We start from the raw sequence: 21,847 nt of genomic DNA on the forward strand, positions 1-21,847 counted from the left end.
CGTTTAAACACTCTTAAAAACTATGATGTTTAATATAAAACACACAATTCGTACATTCAAATAGTGCTGCCAGATTGGCTATTAAATGTGGCTTACAGAATGCCTACAAATGATCACATTTTATTTAACGGCAAATTAGTTTTCTAAGAAATTTACTTATTTGCAATATTTTTCGTGGGTTAAATGAAGAATCAGTACACTTTGTGTTTTAAGCGACAAACTTTTAACAACTATTACAATTACTGTATTGAAAAGCAAACTACTGGCATTAAATTAAATTTGTGCTTACCGAAACAAAAAACCAGGGCTGGCAATGTCTACTTCCTAACTTATTCCGCCAGAGAGCGCCTTTGCTGGGGCGCCATTAATTCAAATTGAAATTTAAATGTATAAGCAAACCAAAACTAAACTTTATTGTAAAACATAAACCAATGTAGTTTTAATGTATTAATAATTACTTAAACAATGTATTTAATCATTTTTCCTCATACATGTCACCCAACGCAGCGGTGTCATCAATCAGGCGCCAGTGCCGCCAAACACTTTTCACGCCGATAAGCGAACTCTTCACTTCGTACTCACACCTTACACCTTACACCTTACACCTCATACCTCATACTCAACTCTCAGCACTCAGCCATCAACAATAACAAATGAACAGGTGTGCTGGTCCCTCAGTTGGTCGCAGCAATTCGTTGGCATCGGTCGTGTTTGTGGATCTCCGATACCCACCGAGTATATATATCACCACTTCACTCGAACGGACGGAATGCTTATGAGGAATCGGGCCGAGTGCTTATCGCGGTAGAAGAAAAAAAGAGTAATTTGTGATACCTGTCCGCCGTGTATTGGCTTGTTGAAGCGGTACGCGCTTAAGTGGTGTTAATTTTTGATTAATTATTATCGTATTTATTACCCAACGTGAAAGTGAAGTGCAAAATCGCACGGTGCTCAAGTGCAAAGCCCGTAAATAAATTACACTGCCATATACAGCCGTGATCCTTTTCCGTTTAAATTGCAACTGATAATGCAAACGGACTCCGTCTGAAACGATTTGGAGTGTGAAGGCGAGTGTGCGGGTGAGTGTGATTTACAGACCATTAGCACACTATCACCAGAACATTACACAAATTGCTAAATTAGCTGCTGTTTTTGCAGCCATACAAATGGCATCGCAATGGCACAGCGCACAGCTCACAACTCACAGCACCAAAATCCACACCCTCTCACTACATTTTTTTGTGACTCCGATAAGAATGGCCCGTCAATTGACTGATTCGAATGCCAAGTGGGGATTTTGTTGCTGTTTAGATAGCTAGTGGCTAATTGTTTGATCAGATAATAAGTGATATGCTTTTCACCAGACAGCCTCTGAATATTGTGGATAGCTGCCACCGAAAATGATACCGCTGGAAGTGCTCTGATTCCGATTCCGATTCCGATTCCGATTCCGATTGCGATCCAATCCCCGACCCGGCTCCATAATGGATTCCTACTTCGACTCGGCCATCGAGTACAACCGCACCAATCCCATTAGTTTGGCCAGGACCAGCGAACAGGCCCAAACCGTGCAAAACGAGAAGAACTGGGAATGGTCATATCTTGTGGTGAGTGCATCGCCCTTTTGGGTTAGTCTTTGTCTATAAAGAATAATTGGTGTGGAAACTTTTATTCGGGCAACACTTTATCTTTATATGCAGCGCCAATCTTTACAAGTCGACACTAAAATCTCTGTTGACCAATTTGCAACCGAATGCAAAATTCCTGTAAACTACAAATCATATAACACTGTATTAGGAAATAACTTTTTTATAACTACTATCTTTATATTTATACTGAACCTGTTAAATTGTAATTCCTCTGTTTTTGTCAAGAAACAAGTAACTGAATATACAAATTTGACGTACATTTGTTTGTAGGTATTACTAAGTGTTTTTTTTTTCCAAGCACCCAGTCGATAAGAAAATCACTTTCTGTTCATATTCCTATTAATGTTGTACTTGTTAGTACAACGTTAACAATAAACTTAATCTTAGTATGAGAGAAGGGCACTTCATGGATCTATGTATATATGTATATATATTTAGCTTTTGCGATTTTAAAATACTTTAACTCAAGGCGAAAATGCATTCAAGGCTTAACTTACCTATTAACCAAACCGAATAGAACCCACCTCTAATAAACCTAAATCACACGGATAAATAAAATTAATCTTTCTATAGCAGAAATGTTTGCTCTTCGACTCTTAGAAGAATCTTGGCTTTAAGAAATATATATAATATACATTTTCAAGTGAAATAAAATAATCAGTAATCTGAGCTATATTATATAAGTATATTTTTAAAAAGTCGTGCCTTCTGATAATTCAGTAACTAAAACTGATTAAACATTTATCTAAATAAATGCACTTTTTAAAATTTTCTCATTCGTCCCGTTTAAGCAAAGTATTTAAACTTTTTATTTAATGTCAAACCAAACCACATCTTAACAAAGTAAAAAAGTCGAGACGATTGCCCTTCAATATAAATAACTCCAAATTTTGTAACAAAAAATGTTTGAACATTCGACTAAATAAATACAAAGTATTTGAACTTTTAAGGCAGAAAGTCATTTTCTGCTGTATAAGGAAATTTCAAAAGGTTTATTAAATAAGACTCATATACTACAATTACATCAGTCCATAGTGATATCGACTTACCCCTTAACAATGTTAATCCCGCAGAGAAAATGTCGCAATTTGGAGCTGGAGGAGTCGTACGACCTGTACATGGGTCGATTGCGAGTGGGTTACCTGTCGCTGTTCATCCTGATCCACGTGGCCGTGACCCTGATCCACACACTGCTGCTGCTGACCACGCCGGAGATCAAGTACGTGTACGTGGACATGGTGGCCTACATGTGCTCCGGCCTGGTCATTTGGATAGTGCTGTCCCTGAATTTCCGCAGTGAGTTGGTGAGCAAGCACGGCTGGATTGTGTATGCCACCTCGTGGCTGGCCGTTTGTGTGATGGTCCTGATGGACATTGGGCTGAATGTCTACCATGCCACGAGCCACAATGACATCCTGAATCCGATCTACGATGCGTATACGCTGTATGCCATATATATGTTCATGCCGGTGCCGTATCTGCTGCAGCCATTTGTCCTCGGCTCAGCGGTCACCTGTTGCTACATAATCAACTATAGTTTTGTGATCACCGCCAAGGATGACAATCAAATGCACAGCATCCTGAACGAGGCTATCTACTTGAGTTGTGTCAATCTCCTGGGCATTTTCTTTCGCCTCATGAGGGACATTGCGCTGCGAACCACTTTTCTGGATCGCAGGCAGTACGTGGAGGAGAATCTGCTGCTGCGGTATGCCAGGGATCAGGAGCGGAGTCTTTTGCTGAGCATCCTGCCCGCCCAGATCGCAGATCGGCTGCAGGAGGATGTGAAGAACCGCATCGAGCGGTCCAAGCAGCAGCACCAGCAGCAGTCGCAGGTGGATCTGCGCAGGAGTGCCGACAGCCAGACGCTCAAGCGGTGGCGACAGCCGGATCATGGGTGAGTTTGGAAGCCAAACTTTGGATCAAAGCAAACATTAAAATTCAATTTATAAATTAATTAAATAAGAGAATATACAAGTCAGCTGGAAAAATACATATAATCCAATTCAAAAATAATAAAACATAAGTGGCTTAAAGATAACAAACACAACAAAATATCAGAACTCATAAAAAATTGAATAATAAAAATCAATATCTGACTTTTGAATTTAAAGTTGTATTTTAAAAATTAATTTAATTTTATTTTTCAAATGTTAAAACTATGTAAAAAATGAATTTAGATTCTCGGAGTTTAAACATTTGTTTTTGTATTATTTTATATTATTTCGTTTACTCTTACTGACTTTTTTATTTGTGCCCGTGTAATTAATTAAAGTGGGCCAGGAACTTTTTCATAAAGGGCTTTATTATCATCTTCAACTTCCCATAACCCTTTTGCAGCACCCTCTTCATTGAACCACACGAGGACGTCACCGTGCTCTACGCAGATGTGGTGAACTACACCCACCTGACCACCACGCTGGATGTGAAGAAACTGGTGGAGGCTCTGCACGATCTCTTCGTGCGATTCGACATCGCCAGCGAGGAGTACAATGTGCTGAGGATCAAGTTCCTGGGCGATTGCTACTACTGCGTGGCTGGACTGGCCAATCCGAATGCGGATCATGCCAAGTGCTGCGTGGATCTGGGTCTGCGGATGATCAAGGACATTCGCGACGTTAGGTGAGTGCATTCGTCCTCTCCCTTACAACTAATAAAAGTCATTAGCCAGGCTGTGATTAATCACTGCTGATTAGTCGCATTTTATGTGGCCGGATGAACGCCGTGATTATTGATAGTGATTAGAGCGCCGTTTAATCAAATCTAACTTAATGGAATTAAAAGAATGCCAATTGTTTGTATCAGTACAGAGAGGGTGTGCAAATCACATTTTCGTAGATAGTATTTAACTATAGAAAAAATGTTTGTGTAATAAAAGTAGTTACTGATAAAATTATAGAGTTGTTTAATCAAAAGTAACTTAATGGAAATACAAAAATTCCATCAATTAAAGTCACATTTTCAAATTTATCATTTAAATATAGAAAAAAGGTTTTGCTAATAAAAGAATTTATTGATAACATTTATAAAGTCGCTTTATGAAATCTAACCTAATGGAATTAAACGAATTCCAATTAAGTATAAAAAATTATGAAATCATATTTTATTTTTAAAAATGTAATCACAAAAGGTTTTAGCATTAAACCATAAGGTTTTCCTTACAAAAGTGAGTATTGATAGCGATAGATATTGATGATACTAAAAGAAATTGTTTCTTTGAAATAAGCAATTATATAATTATAGTTCATTCTTTCATGTTTTGCATCTGATCATTTTACTAGAAATAACGTTTTGCTTATAAAAGTGAGGTCATAGTTATATTTCCTACTTTAACTTTGATAAGACAAATAAATTCAAAAGAATACTTTATAGCTCTGCCTAAGATAAACCCAACCTTCAATTACTACCTAAAATTACGACGAACTTTTAAGTTTAACAAGGTCATAATGAAATTTAGTTGGAAATGGGAGCTAAGTAGAAACTTTAGGTATGAATCACATTAAAAGATAAATAAAGATAAAATGTAAAAAAAAAAACTGATATTAATTCAAGCATTATTTCGTTTATATCGCCAGAGAGAAGCGACACTTGAACATCGACATGCGAATAGGTGTCCATTCCGGCGACGTTCTGTCCGGAGTAATTGGAGCAGCCAAATGGCAGTTTGACATTTGGTCCAAGGATGTGGATATCGCGAATAGACTGGAGGCCACAGGAGCCACTGGACGAGTGCATGTCAGCCAGAAGACGCTATCTCTGCTGGATGGCGAGTACTTCTATGAGGACGGCACCGAGAAGGCTCGAGAGGATGTGGTGCTGCAGAAGCACGGCATTCGCACCTTCCTCATCAAGTCGCTGCGCGTGAGTATTTGACGGTCAGAGGACGCGATCCTCCGCTCCAGCACCATTACATCGAACCGAAAGTTGTAGGCCCCCATGCACGACCCACGTCGCCGGATGAGGGAGCAGCAGGCCAAGAAGCTGAGCGAGGCCAGCAAGGCCAACTTCATGCACAGCTCCACGCTGCACCAGTACAACCAGGTGCGCAACCAGGCCAAGCTCGAGATGTGCCGCGAGCTGGACAAGATGCCCATCGGGAGGATACAGTGAGTACTTCTTATTAGGGAACGAAATGTTATAGTACAAATACATATTTGTTGTTTGTGTGCTTATTTAAATTGAATATACAATCATAATATTAAATGCAATGTATTTTAAATTAAGTGATTTAATATGAAACTGTTTAATTTAATAGGCAAAATATGAGAATTAAAATGGATAGGTTTTGTATGGAATTTAATACATATAAAGTACACGATGTACAATTGGAATAGCATTTTCATGGTCAACACATAGGTACAGCCTTAAATTGATTTTGAATCTACTACGTTTTCTTGATCAAGGTTATCCTTTTTTATCCTTAATATTTCTTTCAGACTAACTAAAGTGTTCCGAAGAAGCACTCGCCTAACCCAGGATGAAATTGAGGAGGAGACCTTCCGGCGCAACATAAGCTCCTGCTGCCTGTTCTTTCGCATCCGCAACTGGGAGTTCCAGTACATGCAGGAGCCGGATGTGATGCTCAAGTACAGCATTGCCTTGTCCTGGGTGATCTACATGGGTCTGCTGACCATCCAGCTGCTGAGCAAGGAGTAAGTAGATAGCACCCCCCCAAAAAAAAAAGATAATCACTTGAAGAGTTAACTTTCAGTGCGCGGTATCACTACTGGTACATAGATGGCACCACGATAGTCCTGCTCACCATGCTGCTGATCATTTCGTGGTACAAGAAACTCTGGATCATGTACATGTCGGATGCGGATGTGTCCTCCCCAAATGGCAGGCTCAGTGGGCTCCTCTTCCGCCTCTCAGATGAGATGCAGCGGAACGTGGTCATCCGGATAGTGATATACTTCCTCATCATTTTCTCCTACATTGCCGTGGCCATAATGCAAGTGCTGGGCTGCAGCAATGACGATGATTATGCGGATCTGGAGCCAGGTTTCGAGGAGCGGGTGCAGTGCTTCCATCCTTGGGTGGGAAAGTCCCTTAAAACGTATTGTAGTTTACAATTTACATTGTCTGATTTATTTGCAGATCCTAACCAATTGCATGACCCTGATTATTGGCATCTCGTTTTTGTTCACCCGGATACCTTTTATTGTCAAATCCTGTTTCTCCGCCTTGATAATGATAGCCTATTCAGGGCTGGTGATCTTTGAATTCAACTTTATATACGCCCTCAGTCCATCCACAAATGTCAACTTTAATGCCAAGTACTCGCACACGCTGCTGATGCTGATCACATTGGGCATTTTTCATCTGATGGAGCGCCAAACGGAGTTTATTGCCAAAGTGGATTACAAGTAATTGCTATAGCTCTCTACCTTATAATAAATAAACATACAAATTATTTAATTTAACAGCTGGAAAAGACAACTACTGAAAAAGCAGGAAGATGCCTTGATCACCAATGACACCATTAAAGTACTACTCACCAATATTTTGCCCACGCACGTTGGTAGGTTTTATCTGTACATACATAATTTGCTCACCCAAAATAATCCATTTAATTATCTTATTTAGCCGATTTTTATCTGTCCAACCAACTGCAGAATGAACTCTACTACGAGGAGTACGACAATGTGGCCGTAATGTTTGCCTCGATCAAAAACTTCGACACCGACAAGATCGGACTGCGAGTGCTCAACGAGATTATCTGCGACTTTGACGATGTGGTGAGTAGTGAGGAGTGAGTAGTGAGTAGTGAATAGTGAGTAGTCTGTCAACAGATCGGGTGGATCCCCAAACAGAATATGCCTAAATTTAGTAACTTCGTAACTTGGTATTGCAATCTTATCAAAAGAAGTGCGTCGTATATCCAAAGTGTGAGTTCAATTAGATAATAGAGAATATTTCTCTAGTCTTTCAAGATAAATGGTACTGGGTTTTCATTAGCAGTAATACTGTTAAATACATTTTAGTCATAGGTACTACAAATTAATTATACTGTAATTAGTAAAGGTATTTTAACCTAAAACTTAAAATACCTGTAAATAAGGGTCATGTAACTTTCATTGATAGTCTTCGAGATAAATGGTACTTGAAGGGAATCAATAAAACCAACAAACTGTAATGCGAAAGTAATGCTTCAAATAAATATTACTGTCATAAGTAAAGGTATTTTCTGGTTTTAAAGACACTTCATAAAACAGGTTTTATTTAAACGCATGTTTTAAAAGAGCATGTAAAATCCATTAATTTTTGTAAAGACTTAAAATGTAACATTTATTATTAACGGGATCACTGTCATTAGATTTAAACGAAGCTGAACTCAAATAATGTTATTTAATTGAATTTGGCTGTGCGTTGATTATTTTAGTGGATAGTTTTATACTAACTAACAAATTTAAACATTTATTCCCTTCCTCAGCTGAACAAGTACTCGCAGAGCCTGCGCGTGGAGAAGATCAAGGTGGCCAACTGGACGTACATGGCGGCCTGTGGTCTGGACGTTTCCCGTTCGGAGCAGGTGAATGCCCCCCAGATGAAGTTCCACAACTTGTCCCTGATGCCGAATGGACGGAGGAGTCGCTACGATGGAGCCCGCAGCTCAAACACAGACGGAGTGCAGCGGGTGCCGTACGGAAATGGGAGCAACATAGCCCTGGATCTCGACTTGGAGCGCGGTCAGTACGAGGGCAATGTGGTTACGAGTGCGGGACCACGGATCAGTGCCACCCCGAATGGGAGCAGTAGCAACGAGGTGGTGCGGGTGATGGCCGAGTTTGCCCTGGATCTGATGAGGACCATGAGGCGTTTCAATACGGAGAACATGCAGACAGAGTACGAGGGCAGCACCGACTATGGCATGCTGAGGATTGGCATTTCGCATGGCAGGGCCATGGCCGGCGTGGTAGGCATTTCGAAGCCGCACTACGACATCTGGGGCAATCCCGTGAATATGGCCTCCCGCATGGACTCCACCGGAGTGCCCGGGAAAATACAGGTCACCGAGAACACCGCCCTTAAGTTGCGCGAGTTCAACATCCAGTGCAACTATCGGGGCATGACCTTCGTCAAGGGGCGCGGCAATATACCCACCTACATCATCGGCACCGACAGCGATTACCAATTCCTGCCGCATCGCCCGAACACGGCAAAAAAAGAAGACTAGCTGAATTTACCAGAGATTAGACCTAAGGCATCCATGTACATAGCATAGATTTAACTTGTGCACATTTAATGGTTAAATATGTGGTAGTTTTTAACTTAAATCCATTTTAAAATTAAATGTGCTCAAGAACTAAAAAAAAATGACCATTAAATGTGCTCAAACATAAACAAACAGTTGATTGACTTAAGTAAATAAAGACTCTGAACTGAAAACTTTATTTATTTGTAGCATACTTTCAGGCTGTAAGTTTTGTTTCTTGCATAACATACTTTTGGGATGCCGCTCCTACTTCTGCATAGCATACTTTTAGGCTTTATTATTTTTGTATTGTTTTGTTGTTGTTGTAATAGTTTTTGTTGTTGTTGTAATTGTTTTTGTTGTTGTTGTAATTGTTTTTGTTGTTGTTGTAATAGTTTTTGTTGTTGTTGTAATTGTTTTTGTTGTTGTTGTAATTGTTTTTGTTGTTGTTGTAATTGTTTTTGTTGTTGTTGTAATTGTTTTTGTTGTTGTTGTAATCGTTTTTGTAGTTGTATCTGCTGCCCAAAAGTATGTTATGTTACAATATAATTTACACCCCCAAAAGTATGCTCAATATAATATACAGCCTAAGAGTATGCTACAAATTAAAAAAATAAAATGTAAAACTATTAGTATTACCCCAAAAATTAGGCGCTGTCAAATAAAATTAACATAAGACTTTTTACAAGCATAATTCAGTCATGTAAGGTACCATTTATTTTCTGGAGTATTTTTCATCAGGACCAAAAAATGTAACATCAGCAGAACCATGACAATGTAACAGATTTATCTGGCAGTGAGACCTAGAATATAATAAAAAAAATAATTAAATTTATGTTATTTTCCAAGCTTTTTATTAAAACTGAAAGCCTTCAGGTAATTTAAACTTAAATGCAAAATTACGAAAAGTGCTTATATATATATATATATATATATATATATATATATATATATATATATTTCTATAAAAGGATGGCCAAAATTTTTTGAATTTTTATTTCTTGTTTACCTTTTTGTGTACTTGTTGATATAAAAACACTGTCCTTTGCCTCACCAGTCTGAATCAGAAATTGCTTACCCTGAGCTTATACCCAACGCTGAAATGGAAAATCCTTATTATCAAGAGGACGTGGTGGCCTACCGCTCGCTAAGCATGATTAAGGATCTGGAATGGCGCCACTTGAAGGTGAATGCCGACTTATTCTATATAGTTTACTTGCTGGGAGCTGTACATATCGCCATTTTTCCAAACTCAGACGAAATGCCACAGTCTGCGCCTGAATATGGCCTGCTCTCGAGTTTGGGAGCTATTAATGCTATCGAATGTGGGTCGCTTTATTTGGACAATTGAGCTCTTAATGATCATTCATGTGATACTCTTGCTCTCCATAGTTAAGGTGGGCTTATCGGACATACCGGGTAATAAGACTCCTTGTACAATTGTTTCTTTCTTTTTATTTTACAGAATGTAGTATTGGTATCATTGCTGCCCTATTTGGTGATTATGTTCTTCACTCCATTTATTATGCTTGGCAGCATGCAGGATAACGTTGGGTTCCTCTTCAATGCGGTTATTTCCTGGGTAATGGCATTTTCGCTAGTTCTAATGGGTGGGCTCTTTTGGTGAGAGTTTGTACTGTCTTGCTAAACGTATGTGTCCCTTAATCGCAGACATCCTCTCTGACCTATTGGGAGCTGTACACCATGGCTCCACTTACCCCATAGTGCCCTGCTACGATCATGTGGTGCTGGTCTGTGTCTACATGAACTTACCCATCGCATTCTTCAAAGGCTACTGCGTTTATATCCTGGGCCTGGCCGTTTCCCTCGTGTACTTTGGCTACGTTTTAACCATGCAATTCCTCAACGATAAGGTTTCGGCCGCCCTGCTCGGCTCCTATGCGATTTACCTATTCATCTTGAACCTGATATATTCTTACTTCACCCTGATTCGGGAGTACGACCTAAGACGCGCAATTCTAAGTCGCTACCAGTTGGTGTACCAAAGCATTGTCTATCAGGTAGCTAAATTCTTTCCAAGTGTTTGTATTATTAATATCCTGTGACTATTTTGGGTTGCCTAGACGGTATTAAAAAAGGAGAATGCTCTACTAGAGTCAATCCTACCACGCAGAATGGTACGCACCCTGCAGGAGGAAATCTGCAGCCGCATCGAGGATCAAAACCAACATATCACTCATCATGGGTCCAGCACAAGGTGCGTGAGCCTCTTTATGATTAAATAATGGTAATTCGTAACTTTAAAACTTTCAAGGGGTTACCCCCAGCTGCAGTTCATCAATAATTATCTAAAAGTAAATAACAAAAATAATAATACTACTAATAAATTTGATTAATTTTTGTCTTAAAAAATAAATTTGTGAACTAAGAACTGCTAAATAAATGTTATTTCTCTGATTTTGTTTTGCAGTATCCAAAACTAAAGCTATTTGTATCCTTGAAAACCAAATATGAAAACAGATTAAATTTAATAACACTAAATTAAACTAAACTAAAATTTTATAAAAAGAAACAAAAAAATGTTGTAATTTGAAAGTAAGAAAGTTATATAACTTTAAGATGTATTCGTAAGTCCTACATGAAATAATTTTGATATTTATATAGGAAACTATTTTTGGAGCCTTACCCGGAGGTGTCCATCTTGGTGGCCGACATGGTCAACTACACGCATTTGACAACGACTTTGGAGGCGCCGCAACTTGTGGAGATCCTGCACGACCTGTTCGTGAACTTTGACCTGGCTGCCGATCGCAATCGTGCGATGCGGATCAAGTTCCTGGGCGATGCCTACAACTGTGTGGCGGGCATTCCCAACTATTTTCCCGCCCACGCTGCCTGCTGCGTGGACCAAGCGCTGGACATGATCCACATCACGCAGGATTTGAGCAATCGTCGCGATCTGGCGATCAATCTGCGGATTGGTGTGCACTCGGGCGAGGTGCTCGCTGGCATCATCGGGCACGCCAAGTGGCAGTTCGACATCTGGTCCAAGGATGTGGATATCACCAATCGGCTGGAGACATCTGGAGTGCCGGGCATGGTCCATGTCTCCCAGAGGACTCTAAACATGCTGGACGGCCACTATGTGTTCATTGAGGGCACCCAGGAGGCCAAGAATGATGTGGTACTGCAGGAAGCGGGTATCCGCACCTATCTGGTCAGCAGTCGCATAGCCGATCCCGAGGAGCCCGGAGAACTGGACAACGAGATTAGCAACGCCTCGATAAATTCCTGCCACTTGAGCCACGGCGGCTACTACGAGGAGATCCAGATCAAGGCGCAGCGCCAGATGATGAGGGAGGTGGAGCACACGGCACTGGGCTCCGGTTTCAGCGAGTGCCGCAGGGAGAGGTTCATCGAGAAGCGGACCTTCAGCGAGGAGCACATGTTCAATGCCCGCATCTACTTCATTCTGGGTGTATTTCGCAGCTGGCGGCGGGAGTGGGACTTTCACAATCTTCCCGATCTGATGATGAAGTACACCATGTTGTGGGTGTTCTTTGCTGGACTGGCTATCCTCGGCATGAACTGGATCGGAACGTAGGTTTCTGTTTGTTGATAGAAAAAGGTAATTCTTAGTTTTATCTTCTCACTCATAAAGAGCAAAATACCTTGACCTCTTTGTCATGCTGGGAGTCCTTCTCGCCCTGTTCATCTTGTGTTTCCTGGCCGGCTACAAGAAACTCAGTCTGCAGCGTAGGCAACTGACGCCCATGTCGCAGCCCTCGTGCTTCCTCAGCCGCTGGTTTTTAAGGATCTCCGAACACATCGAGGAAACGCTTTTCGTTAGGGTTCCTGTGGTGGTTGTGGTGCTGCTCCTCCTCTACGTAATGTCATCGCTGGCAGTGGTGCGTATTTTCTATGACACTAAACAAGGAACCGTAATTATAACAAAATATATGGATTCTTTTTTATTTTAAGAATACTCTTTAAGAAAAAAAAAAAACTAAAACAAGATATTGATGGTTTTATTAGTTTTTTGTCCAAAATAAAACTAAGTTCCTGTGTGGAAAGTCTTAAAATGTAAAAAAATAAATATATTTATAAATATCTTATTTATATATGTTAAAAGTTCTAATGAAAATCATAATAACATTATAGATAATTTTTTTAAACAAAAAAATTTTTATAATTTTTTTTTTATTTTGTATTTTTGTGCTGGAGAAAAGGTAATTTATTTATGTTGTTTTGATAGAAAATAATCCATATTTGTTGATTTTAATTATGTTGCTCAAAAATAATTATTAAAAAATAAAATAATCTTGTACGAAATGTATAGATTAATTAAAGCTATCAATTTAGTGTTTATCATATTTTGTAAACCGATTTAAAATGATTGATTTTTTTAATTAAAAAAATAGCACATGTTCTTTCTTACATGTTCTTAATAGTTTTCCTGTGATGTGGCCAAACTGGAGCTGGAGATCATTGAAGCCCACTTGTATAACGAAATGTCCTATGCGGAATGCTTTTCACCCTGGGTAGGTTGGGTTTTGTGAAGCAACCGTTTTAAAAGTTTATATTAATGGCTCTTTCAGACGGTGACATACTGTGTGGTTATCGTGCTCAGCCTGTTGTTCGTCATCATGGGCTGTCCGCTGATAATCAAGACGATGGTGGGCCTACTCATACTTGGCCTCCACTTGGGCACGGTTCACTTCTACTACGGGTTCGCCTTCGAGAGGTCGGAGAGCACAGATCTGGGCCTGAAGGCGGACTACGCGCACACATGGTACCTGGTGGCGTTCCTTATCGTTTTGGTTATCCGGGAGCGTCACATCAACTACCTGAAGAAGGTGGCCTACTTGTGGGTGAGCGAGGTGTGCTACAATCCATCCACTTATCCATCCGCTTCAGCATGCGCGTCTGCTACGAGGACACACACACGCAGACGGAGCACAAGCTGCGCTCCATCAAGATCATCATGGCCAACATCCTGCCCTTCCACGTGGCCGAGGTGTTCAGGGTGCGGCGACCCACCGATCAGCTCTACTCCGAAAACTTCGCCAAGGTGGCCGTGATGTTCGCCTCCATCGAGAACTTCAGTGCGGGCACAGCGGGTCTGCGCATCCTGCACGAGATCATCTGCTGCTTCGACGACCTCCTGGTCAGCTACCAACTGAGGTACAAGGTCGAGAAGATCAAGGTGATGGGCTGGACCTACATGGTGGCCTGTGGCCTCGAGGCCGACCACTACACCGACTTCTCGATCGACATTCCAGTGCCGCAGCCCGAAACAGAATCGGAAGTGAGACGCAGATCCAGCGGTGATTATCTGTTTGAATATAGCTTTGCTTTTAAAATCTTAAGCAGTTACCCACATTTGAGATATTCCAAATTGTTTTATGATTTTGCAGATCCCTTTTTTGACCCCAAAAAGTATATATATTCTTGATAAACAAAACAAGACAAGTCAATATAAGAAGACAAGTCCGTCTGTTTCCATACATTTTCATAGCTTAGTCTATTAGCTAGAGACATGAAACTTTCGCATTCAGTTGTTTTTTAGAGTTTTTATCAAAAAACTTTTTTGCCCAAGTTTCCCATTTTTTTACTACCAACCCAAAATTTTTGAGCTGTGAATGCCAGTTTGTTGGAAATTTTATGACGAATTCAACAAGGTATGGCATTCCAACATTGAACCATTATAAATTATAGTTTCGATCAAAAAACTGCAATTTAATCTCGTTTTTTGGAGATCGCTGATTTTAGCATTTTTTATAAAAAATTGTTTACGAAAATTGACCCAAAACAAAATTTTTGAGCTGTGAATGCCAGTTTGTTGGAAATTTTATGACGAATTCAACAAGGTATGGCATTCCAACATTAAACCATTATTAATTAAGGTTTCGATCAAAAAACTGCAATTTAAACTCGTTTTTTGGAGATCGCTGATTTTAGCATTTTTTATAAGGGGTACCATCATCATTTTTTACGAAAATTGACCCAAAACAAAATTTTTGAGCTGTGAATGCCAGTTTGTTGGAAATTTTATGACGAATTCAACAAGGTATGGCATTCCAACATTAAACCATTATTAATTAAGGTTTCGATCAAAAAACTGCAATTTAAACTCGTTTTTTGGAGATCGCTGATTTTAGCATTTTTTATAAGGGGTACCATCATCATTTTTTACGAAAATTGACCCAAAACAAAATTTTTGAGCTGTGAATGCCAGTTTGTTGGAAATTTTATGACGAATTCAACAAGGTATGGCATTCCAACATTAAACCATTATTAATTAAGGTTTCGATCAAAAAACTGCAATTTAAACTCGTTTTTTGGAGATCGCTGATTTTAGCATTTTTTATAAGGGGTACCATCATCATTTTTTACGAAAATTGACCCAAAACAAAATTTTTGAGCTGGGAATGCCAGTTTGTTGGAAATTTTATGACGAATTCAACAAGGTATGGCATTCCAACATTGAACCATTATAAATTATAGTTTCGATCAAAAAACTGCAATTTAAACTCGTTTTTTGGAGATCGCTGATTTTAGCATTTTTTATAAGGGGTACCATCATCATTTTTTACGAAAATTGACCCAAAACAAAATTTTTGAGCTGTGAATGCCAGTTTGTTGGAAATTTTATGACGAATTCAACAAGGTATGGCATTCCAACATTAACCATTATTAATTAAGGTTTCGATCAAAAAACTGCAATTTAAACTCGTTTTTTGGAGATCGCTGATTTTAGCATTTTTTATAAGGGGTACCATCATCATTTTTTACGAAAATTGACCCAAAACAAAATTTTTGAGCTGTGAATGCCAGTTTGTTGGAAATTTTATGACGAATTCAACAAGGTATGGCATTCCAACATTAAACCATTATTAATTAAGGTTTCGATCAAAAAACTGCAATTTAAACTCGTTTTTTGGAGATCGCCGATTTTAGCATTTTTTATAAGGGGTACCATCATCATTTTTTACGAAAATTGACCCAAAACAAAATTTTTGAGCTGTGAATGCCAGTTTGTTGGAAATTTTATGACGAATGCAATGAGGTGTAACATTCCAATACTAAACCATTATTTCCTAAAGTTTTTATAAAAAAACTGAAATGTTTACTGATTTTTTCGAGGTTTCCAATTTGTTATAGCATACATCAAATTGATCCAAATCAAAATTGTTCAGCTTTGAATGGCAATCAATTTGCTCTGAGGGGTAACCCCTTGAGTGATCTTTAGTTACTTATCATTGTATTATTTGTTTCTAGTGCTGACTGTTCATTTTGGAAGCACCGAAGATGATGAAATTAGCGGAGATACCGTCAGCCAGCCATATGCCCAAGTGCAAGATGCCGCCGTCCTGGTGATGACCGAATTCGCTTTGGATCTACTGCGCATCATGCAAGATATTCGCTACAACCACGTGTTTTCCAAGTATAATTCGTTTTTCGACGGCAGCTTAAAGATAGGTGGGTTGAACTTTGATTTGCCAAGTTAAATATCTTTGTTATCCTTAATCCTTTCCTGGATAATCAGGCATCTCCCATGGACCCGTGATGGCCGGCGTGGTTGGACTCTCGAAGCCGCACTACGACATCTGGGGTCACACCGTCAATATGGCCTCTCGGATGACCTCCACTGGACTGCCGCACAATATCCAGGTGACGAGGCACACTGCCAAGGTGCTGCGACAGTTCAACATCCGCTGCAATTACCGGGGTCACACGGAGGTCAAGGGAGTGGGCAAGGTGCCCACCTATCTGGTGGAACTAAACAAGGATATGTCCTTCCACGATCACGACCAACTGAGCATGAGCATGATGAGCTCAAAGGGTATGACCATCGAAACTGTGCCACTAACATTTGCGCCGAACTATGTGGCTTCCACGTCGGAGGATGAGTTCGAGGAGGAGGCTGGAGAGGATCTGGACGAAGTGGAGGAGGAGGAGAGCAGCCTCCTGTATTAATATATATTTATTTAAGCATACATGTAACACACACATAGATAGAGATGTATTCGTACAGTTCAAAGCAAATGTTCTTCATGAGGTTAAATACGTTACGATTTGAGCACACGCTGACCCCAGTGGACCATATATACGTATGTGGATAGTCCGGAATTATACATAGTCATTAAGTTATGTACTTGCTACAGATAATACAGGCATCGTCAACAACAAAAGCACCATCCGTGTGATCAGGTCATCGGTTTCGTTTGGTTTTGTGCACAGTTTTCTTTGAGCTTAAGTAAGCATTGCAGCTGATTTTGGGGGTCCTTACTCATTGCCGGAGCTGGAGCTCAGCAGAGCCGTGTCCTCGGGAATGGGCTTTCGTTTGTAGGCGGGTTCGGTGGCCAGGTAGACAACCAGAGCGCCAAAGACCACATACAGTACGCCAATCACATTGGCCAGCACACCAGCAGTGGGCAGCGTGGAATACGGGGGATTTGTGCTAAGTACAATTGCTTTGATTATCGAGTCTAGCTACCTTAATGCTACCCTACACTTACATGGCAAAGATGGCCTTCTCGGTGAGTCCCATCAGGGCACTGGCGATGGCCAGAACGAAGCCGAACAGTCCGAAGTAGATGTGCAGCGGCATCAAGGCGATCCTGTAGTTCTCCCTCAGTCCCGGCGCCAAAAAGGCCACAAATCCGGCCACATATTGCAGCGAGAAGACAATGACCGCCGACAAGCCCAGCCAAGAGTGCAGCGAATACAGATTGGGAATGGGCGGACTGGCCAAATTGTGCGAATCGAAGACGGTCTTCAAGGCAATCACCGTCAGAATAAAGGCAGCCATATGGATGCCAGCGTGGGTGAGCTTCAGTGTCTTCTTGCGCGTGGTGCGGAAACCGCGATAGATCAGTATAGCTGTGGGATAACCGAAAACAAAAAACATAAGTTAAGCTATGCAATGGGAGTGGATTAGTGGCACCTTTTCCGCCGCCTCTACTCACAGTTGCCATACAGATAGATAAACCCAATGGTCATGAACAGCGGATGCCAGTTGAACTCCAGCTTGGGATTGGAGCTGCCGCCGAGTCCGCCAAAGTGCTGGCCAATCCAGGTGCCCACCAGGACGATCATCGTCAGGCCGCACAGCTGGGTCAGCACATACAGAACCTTGAAGTTGATCAGCGCCGGATCCATGTTGGCTTTGCCGCTGCCTGCAAGTGCCAACAAAAGCGGTTGGGATGAGTTAAAAATAGAAACCATTACGCATGGCACGCATTTTTAGCGATCTAATCGCTGAACTCATTCAAGGGTAGAGATATTGGGGATATATATACACATATACATATGTTCCAAACTCTTAGTTTATGGCTACTTGTAATAAACACTCTTCAATTACGTTTTCCACCTGTCGTCTGTGCCCAAAGATTAAAAAAAAAAACACTTGCTGATAACATAAGAACAGCCAGAAGTTTACAAAACTTGTAGCCCATTTTTTAATAGACGAACATCTGATCCGGAATAATGGCAGCTGCATAGGCTACGAAAAACAAACAGTTCCTTTGTCGCCAGCAATACGATACAGCATGTAAACAAGATCTCATCATATCGTCTGCATATCAATTTATGGGAAAAGCTAAGCCTTTTCCCCGCCACTCGGACACACCCATTAGGCCTAATTTGCCTAATTCATGGGTAAACATCTACGTTTGTTTACCCAGCATTAATTTTCGCCAGCGCAGAGTTCTTCCGTTTACACTTTATCTGTCTGGCAGGCGTAACAATTTTATCAGACGGTTCTCCAGATAGTCTCACCATCTGATACTGAAAGCGCTTTAAATAGCATCGTACATGTACCTTCTGTTTTGATGTTGTAGCAAGACACATTAAATAAATTAAAAATTATTTTCATTCAACTAGTGAAAGTTAATGTACATACATTTGATTATTTCAAATTAAGTTTAGTGAATGATAGTAATAGTTGACTTTAAACTCTGATTTTGCCAAACAAAACATTAATAAACTGGTTGAAGACCTAACAAAATTAGTTTTCGAAAATAAAAAATACATTGTGTTAGCTGAATAATTTTCCATATATAAAAGCATAGGGAGAAATATAAATTCTACAGTTCCATATGGTCAAATCATAGCATATGGACAAGATAAATACATCTCAAACCTTTAAAAAAGAGATTTTTTCAAATGCAGTTCTGCTCCCAAACTTGGGTGCAGATGCACTCGATAAGGGTTCGCTAGCTGTTGCCCTAATTGAAGTTTGGTATGCAAATGATGTTTTAATTTGAACGATTTCAACTCGAGCAAACTGCAAATAAGCCAGACTGCAAAGTGTTAGCCTGTAAATTGACTGATAAGTGGGCCAGAGACATTTGTAGCTGCCAGCCAAGTCGTAATTATAAATGCTGGTAAATGGCAGTGGCCACGCGTCCCCCCAAGTTGTTCAATGAATTCGACTGCTCTCCATTTTTTATTTTTTTGGACTCTGGGTTCGACGCTGGGCGAGTGAAATTAATTGGCTTATATGTATATATTAGTTGTGATTATGATTGTTAATTATTATTAATTATTAGGGTTAAGTGGGCGTGCCAGAGACGAGCTAGCCAGCAAAGCGTTGCAGCAGATCGTGCGCAAAATTTGAAAGAAACGATCTATAGATACTCGTGCAGACTAGAGGCGCGCCGAAAGTAAAACTGACTGCTTTGGAAAAGCGTGTAAAATCGAAGACAGCAAAAGTAAAATAAATAAAGGCTGCAAAAACTAAAGTGAAATTCAGCTAGTTGCCGATCGTGAGTGAGTCGATGGTGAAAAGCGGGGAGCTACTCTTGCTGTGCGTTTTGCTTTGGCTTTTGCTTAAACTTTTACTAAAACCAAACACCAAACACTCAAGTGGTGGCAGGTTGTTGGTTTTACTTGGCACTAATCAAACTTGAAGCCAAAATCCAATGCCATTCACTACTGTCTACCTGTTGTGGTTAATGTTGGTGATGTTGCTGTTGCTGTTGCTGTCGGTGTGGCCAATTCAATGCCAGCAATGGTTGTTGCAGGTTGCACTTGTTCTGCTGTTGCAGGTGCCACAGGTGTTGCCGTTGTTGCTATTGTCAACTCCACTGGCTTTTCCCCATTGGAGACGGTGATCACCGTCGTTGTGGTGGACACCGTGGTGGGGGACTCCTCCGGAATGGCTGCTGCCACCTGGACGACTCCACTTTCCGGCTTCGTCGCCTGTTGCTCCACGTCCGTATCCTTCGACATTGTCTGTGCACACCGATTAATCAATAGTTCACCACAAAATCACACATGCAATATACTTGGCCAGCGTTAATTGCCCTAGGACACAACACTACACTAGCTACCAACTACACTGGCTAACACGACACAATAGTCACCAAAAAGAACCGAACACCTCGACTTGCAATGCGCAACTGAATTTAAAGTTTTCCAGCCGCCGCCCGGCAGTGGTTATAGAAAAAGCTTTTTTGCCCACACGAATTTCTCGCATGCGATAATCGCACATATTGTTCACTTCGCCATGGATAATTGTTTGATTTTTGATGCCGATTCCGAGTCGGATTCGAATTCCAGTGGGGTAAGGCGGGTGCCAAGAAATGCTGGTTAGTATGCCACACCAGGTGGTTTGTTTCTGGTTGGGAAGGGGGTGCATTCATTACTCTTTTTGTTATGCATTTTGCATGCCTCTGGTCTATTCGAACTTATTTCAATGAGCCGCATTTCAATTGAGACTTTGACTTTAATGTTCTATGCATAATAATGCGGTTATGCAGTTGGTATCCTATAAGTCAAACTAAAATTTAAAAGAAAATATTTGGTATTGAACCTAGCAAAAATGTATTAAAATGTATTTATGTTTTTAAAAGTGCTTAAAATGGAAGTTATCCTGTATCCTTTTATTCTTTATACTTTTGGACAACAACATTTACTCAAATATACATTGTATTTATAATCTAGAAAGAACTTTAAACTGTAAAACAGTGTAGGTATTTCCAAGATACAGAGACTTATAATCAGGAATGTTCATCGTAACAAAGTTTTACTGTATGTGCATTTCGACTCACCCAGTGAGAACAACATGGCGTATACTTAATTGATGCTTCACGCTTCTCAGATAATGATTGTATTATTATGAATACCGCTTTAGCTTATCTTTTTCACCCAATAAGGAGACTTTAAAGCAATCACTCTTGGGTTTTTCACAATTTTCGCTTTATTTTCAACTGGTATGTGCGTATCATACTTTACTTGTTGAACAAACTATTTAAAATGCAAGAAGCTGTGCCTTCCATATGGAGCAAAAAAGGAAAAGCCGTGAAAATTCTGCAAAGGCTGTGTGGGCGTCAAAAGCCCTAAATTCCCATCCCCTCCCTCTCTTTCTTGGCCCTTCCATTTGGCATTTCCATGAGCTTTTCATTGGAAGCTCAGAATGGTAAAACCGTAAAGAAGCATGGAAACAAACTTTCCAACACACACAGGCACACCACTACATTAAAAACCACTTGTTGGATATTAATGAAAAGCCGCCACCAAAAGTTCTATTTATTTGTTAACTACTCTAAAAGACGTGGCTTAAAAACAAAGAGATGAACTTACAGATTCGATTTTAGTTTACAATCCAATTCTTAATTTTAATTTGGAATACTTCCAATATGCACACTTTTAAATGGGAAAGACAAGAACAAAAACCTGCACAAACACAAAGAGATAATTTGGCAACACATAAAAGAACTGAATGCTGTGTGATTTTAACTACGTCAGCATTATATTATTAACTTGTAACACTGAGCGGCAGGTTCATTGATATTTAATCTACTTAAACTTGGCAAGGGCAAGGTCAAACTTTCTCTATCGAAGGGACTTAAAATGAAACTGGATCTGCTTAACCGCTATTTTGCTTTGTTTATGTCTGTTTACTCATTTGGAAAAAGCGGGATAATCAGGGCTGCACATGAGCAAAACCGGCTAAAATTAAAAATAGCTTAAGACTTATTATATAATGAAAATAGAAGCTGTTTTATTACATATTATAAGTTTTTTAAATAAT

The 21,847-nt window shown here is 40.1% G+C and overlaps 3 protein-coding genes across 8 annotated transcripts; 2 read left to right on the forward strand and 1 right to left on the reverse strand.

Moving 5' to 3' along the window:
* Nucleotides 1–659: 659 nt before the first annotated feature.
* On the forward strand, nucleotides 660–8,961 carry LOC128259485 (adenylyl cyclase X E). Of its 4 annotated transcripts, XM_052991870.1 has the most exons (12): nucleotides 663–1,079; nucleotides 1,365–1,607; nucleotides 2,723–3,546; nucleotides 3,990–4,271; nucleotides 5,225–5,510; nucleotides 5,580–5,755; nucleotides 6,086–6,301; nucleotides 6,361–6,685; nucleotides 6,747–7,015; nucleotides 7,076–7,170; nucleotides 7,236–7,387; nucleotides 8,083–8,961. In XM_052991870.1, exons 2-12 carry the CDS (start codon nucleotides 1,485–1,487, stop codon nucleotides 8,824–8,826), a joined length of 3,492 nt encoding a protein of 1,163 aa, XP_052847830.1. In that variant the 5' UTR covers nucleotides 663–1,079; nucleotides 1,365–1,484; the 3' UTR covers nucleotides 8,827–8,961. The 4 variants fall into 4 exon arrangements, with proteins under 4 accessions (XP_052847833.1, XP_052847830.1, XP_052847831.1 ...); XM_052991871.1 differs by lacking the exons at nucleotides 663–1,079; nucleotides 1,365–1,607 and adding an exon at nucleotides 2,489–2,639; XM_052991872.1 differs by lacking the exons at nucleotides 663–1,079; nucleotides 1,365–1,607; nucleotides 2,723–3,546; nucleotides 3,990–4,271 and having other exon boundaries at nucleotides 5,376–5,510; nucleotides 5,574–5,755.
* An 869-nt stretch (nucleotides 8,962–9,830) lies between these two features.
* Nucleotides 9,831–16,915, forward strand: LOC128259492 (adenylyl cyclase X E). The gene is made up of 12 exons (XM_052991883.1): nucleotides 9,831–10,030; nucleotides 10,101–10,241; nucleotides 10,310–10,454; nucleotides 10,516–10,865; nucleotides 10,929–11,062; nucleotides 11,470–12,405; nucleotides 12,467–12,713; nucleotides 13,257–13,346; nucleotides 13,404–13,672; nucleotides 13,723–14,132; nucleotides 16,087–16,287; nucleotides 16,355–16,915. The coding sequence occupies exons 1-12, from the start codon at nucleotides 9,947–9,949 to the stop codon at nucleotides 16,783–16,785; spliced, it is 3,438 nt and encodes a 1,145-aa protein (XP_052847843.1). The 5' UTR covers nucleotides 9,831–9,946; the 3' UTR covers nucleotides 16,786–16,915.
* Nucleotides 16,778–21,737, reverse strand: LOC128259488 (plasma membrane ascorbate-dependent reductase CYBRD1). 3 transcript variants are annotated; one of them, XM_052991876.1, is made up of 5 exons: nucleotides 21,397–21,737; nucleotides 19,755–20,046; nucleotides 17,778–17,987; nucleotides 17,328–17,691; nucleotides 16,778–17,269 (listed from the first exon to the last, which is right to left on the reverse strand). In XM_052991876.1, the coding sequence occupies exons 2-5, from the start codon at nucleotides 20,041–20,043 to the stop codon at nucleotides 17,095–17,097; spliced, it is 1,038 nt and encodes a 345-aa protein (XP_052847836.1). In that variant the 5' UTR covers nucleotides 20,044–20,046; nucleotides 21,397–21,737; the 3' UTR covers nucleotides 16,778–17,094. The 3 variants fall into 3 exon arrangements, with proteins under 3 accessions (XP_052847836.1, XP_052847838.1, XP_052847837.1); XM_052991878.1 differs by lacking the exon at nucleotides 19,755–20,046 and having other exon boundaries at nucleotides 21,397–21,725; XM_052991877.1 differs by lacking the exons at nucleotides 19,755–20,046; nucleotides 21,397–21,737 and adding an exon at nucleotides 20,865–21,073.
* Between the last annotated feature and the right edge of the window lie 110 nt (nucleotides 21,738–21,847).

Source organism: Drosophila gunungcola, assembly GCF_025200985.1.
Source record: "Drosophila gunungcola strain Sukarami chromosome 3L unlocalized genomic scaffold, Dgunungcola_SK_2 000005F, whole genome shotgun sequence".
NCBI lineage: Eukaryota > Metazoa > Arthropoda > Insecta > Diptera > Drosophilidae > Drosophila > Drosophila gunungcola.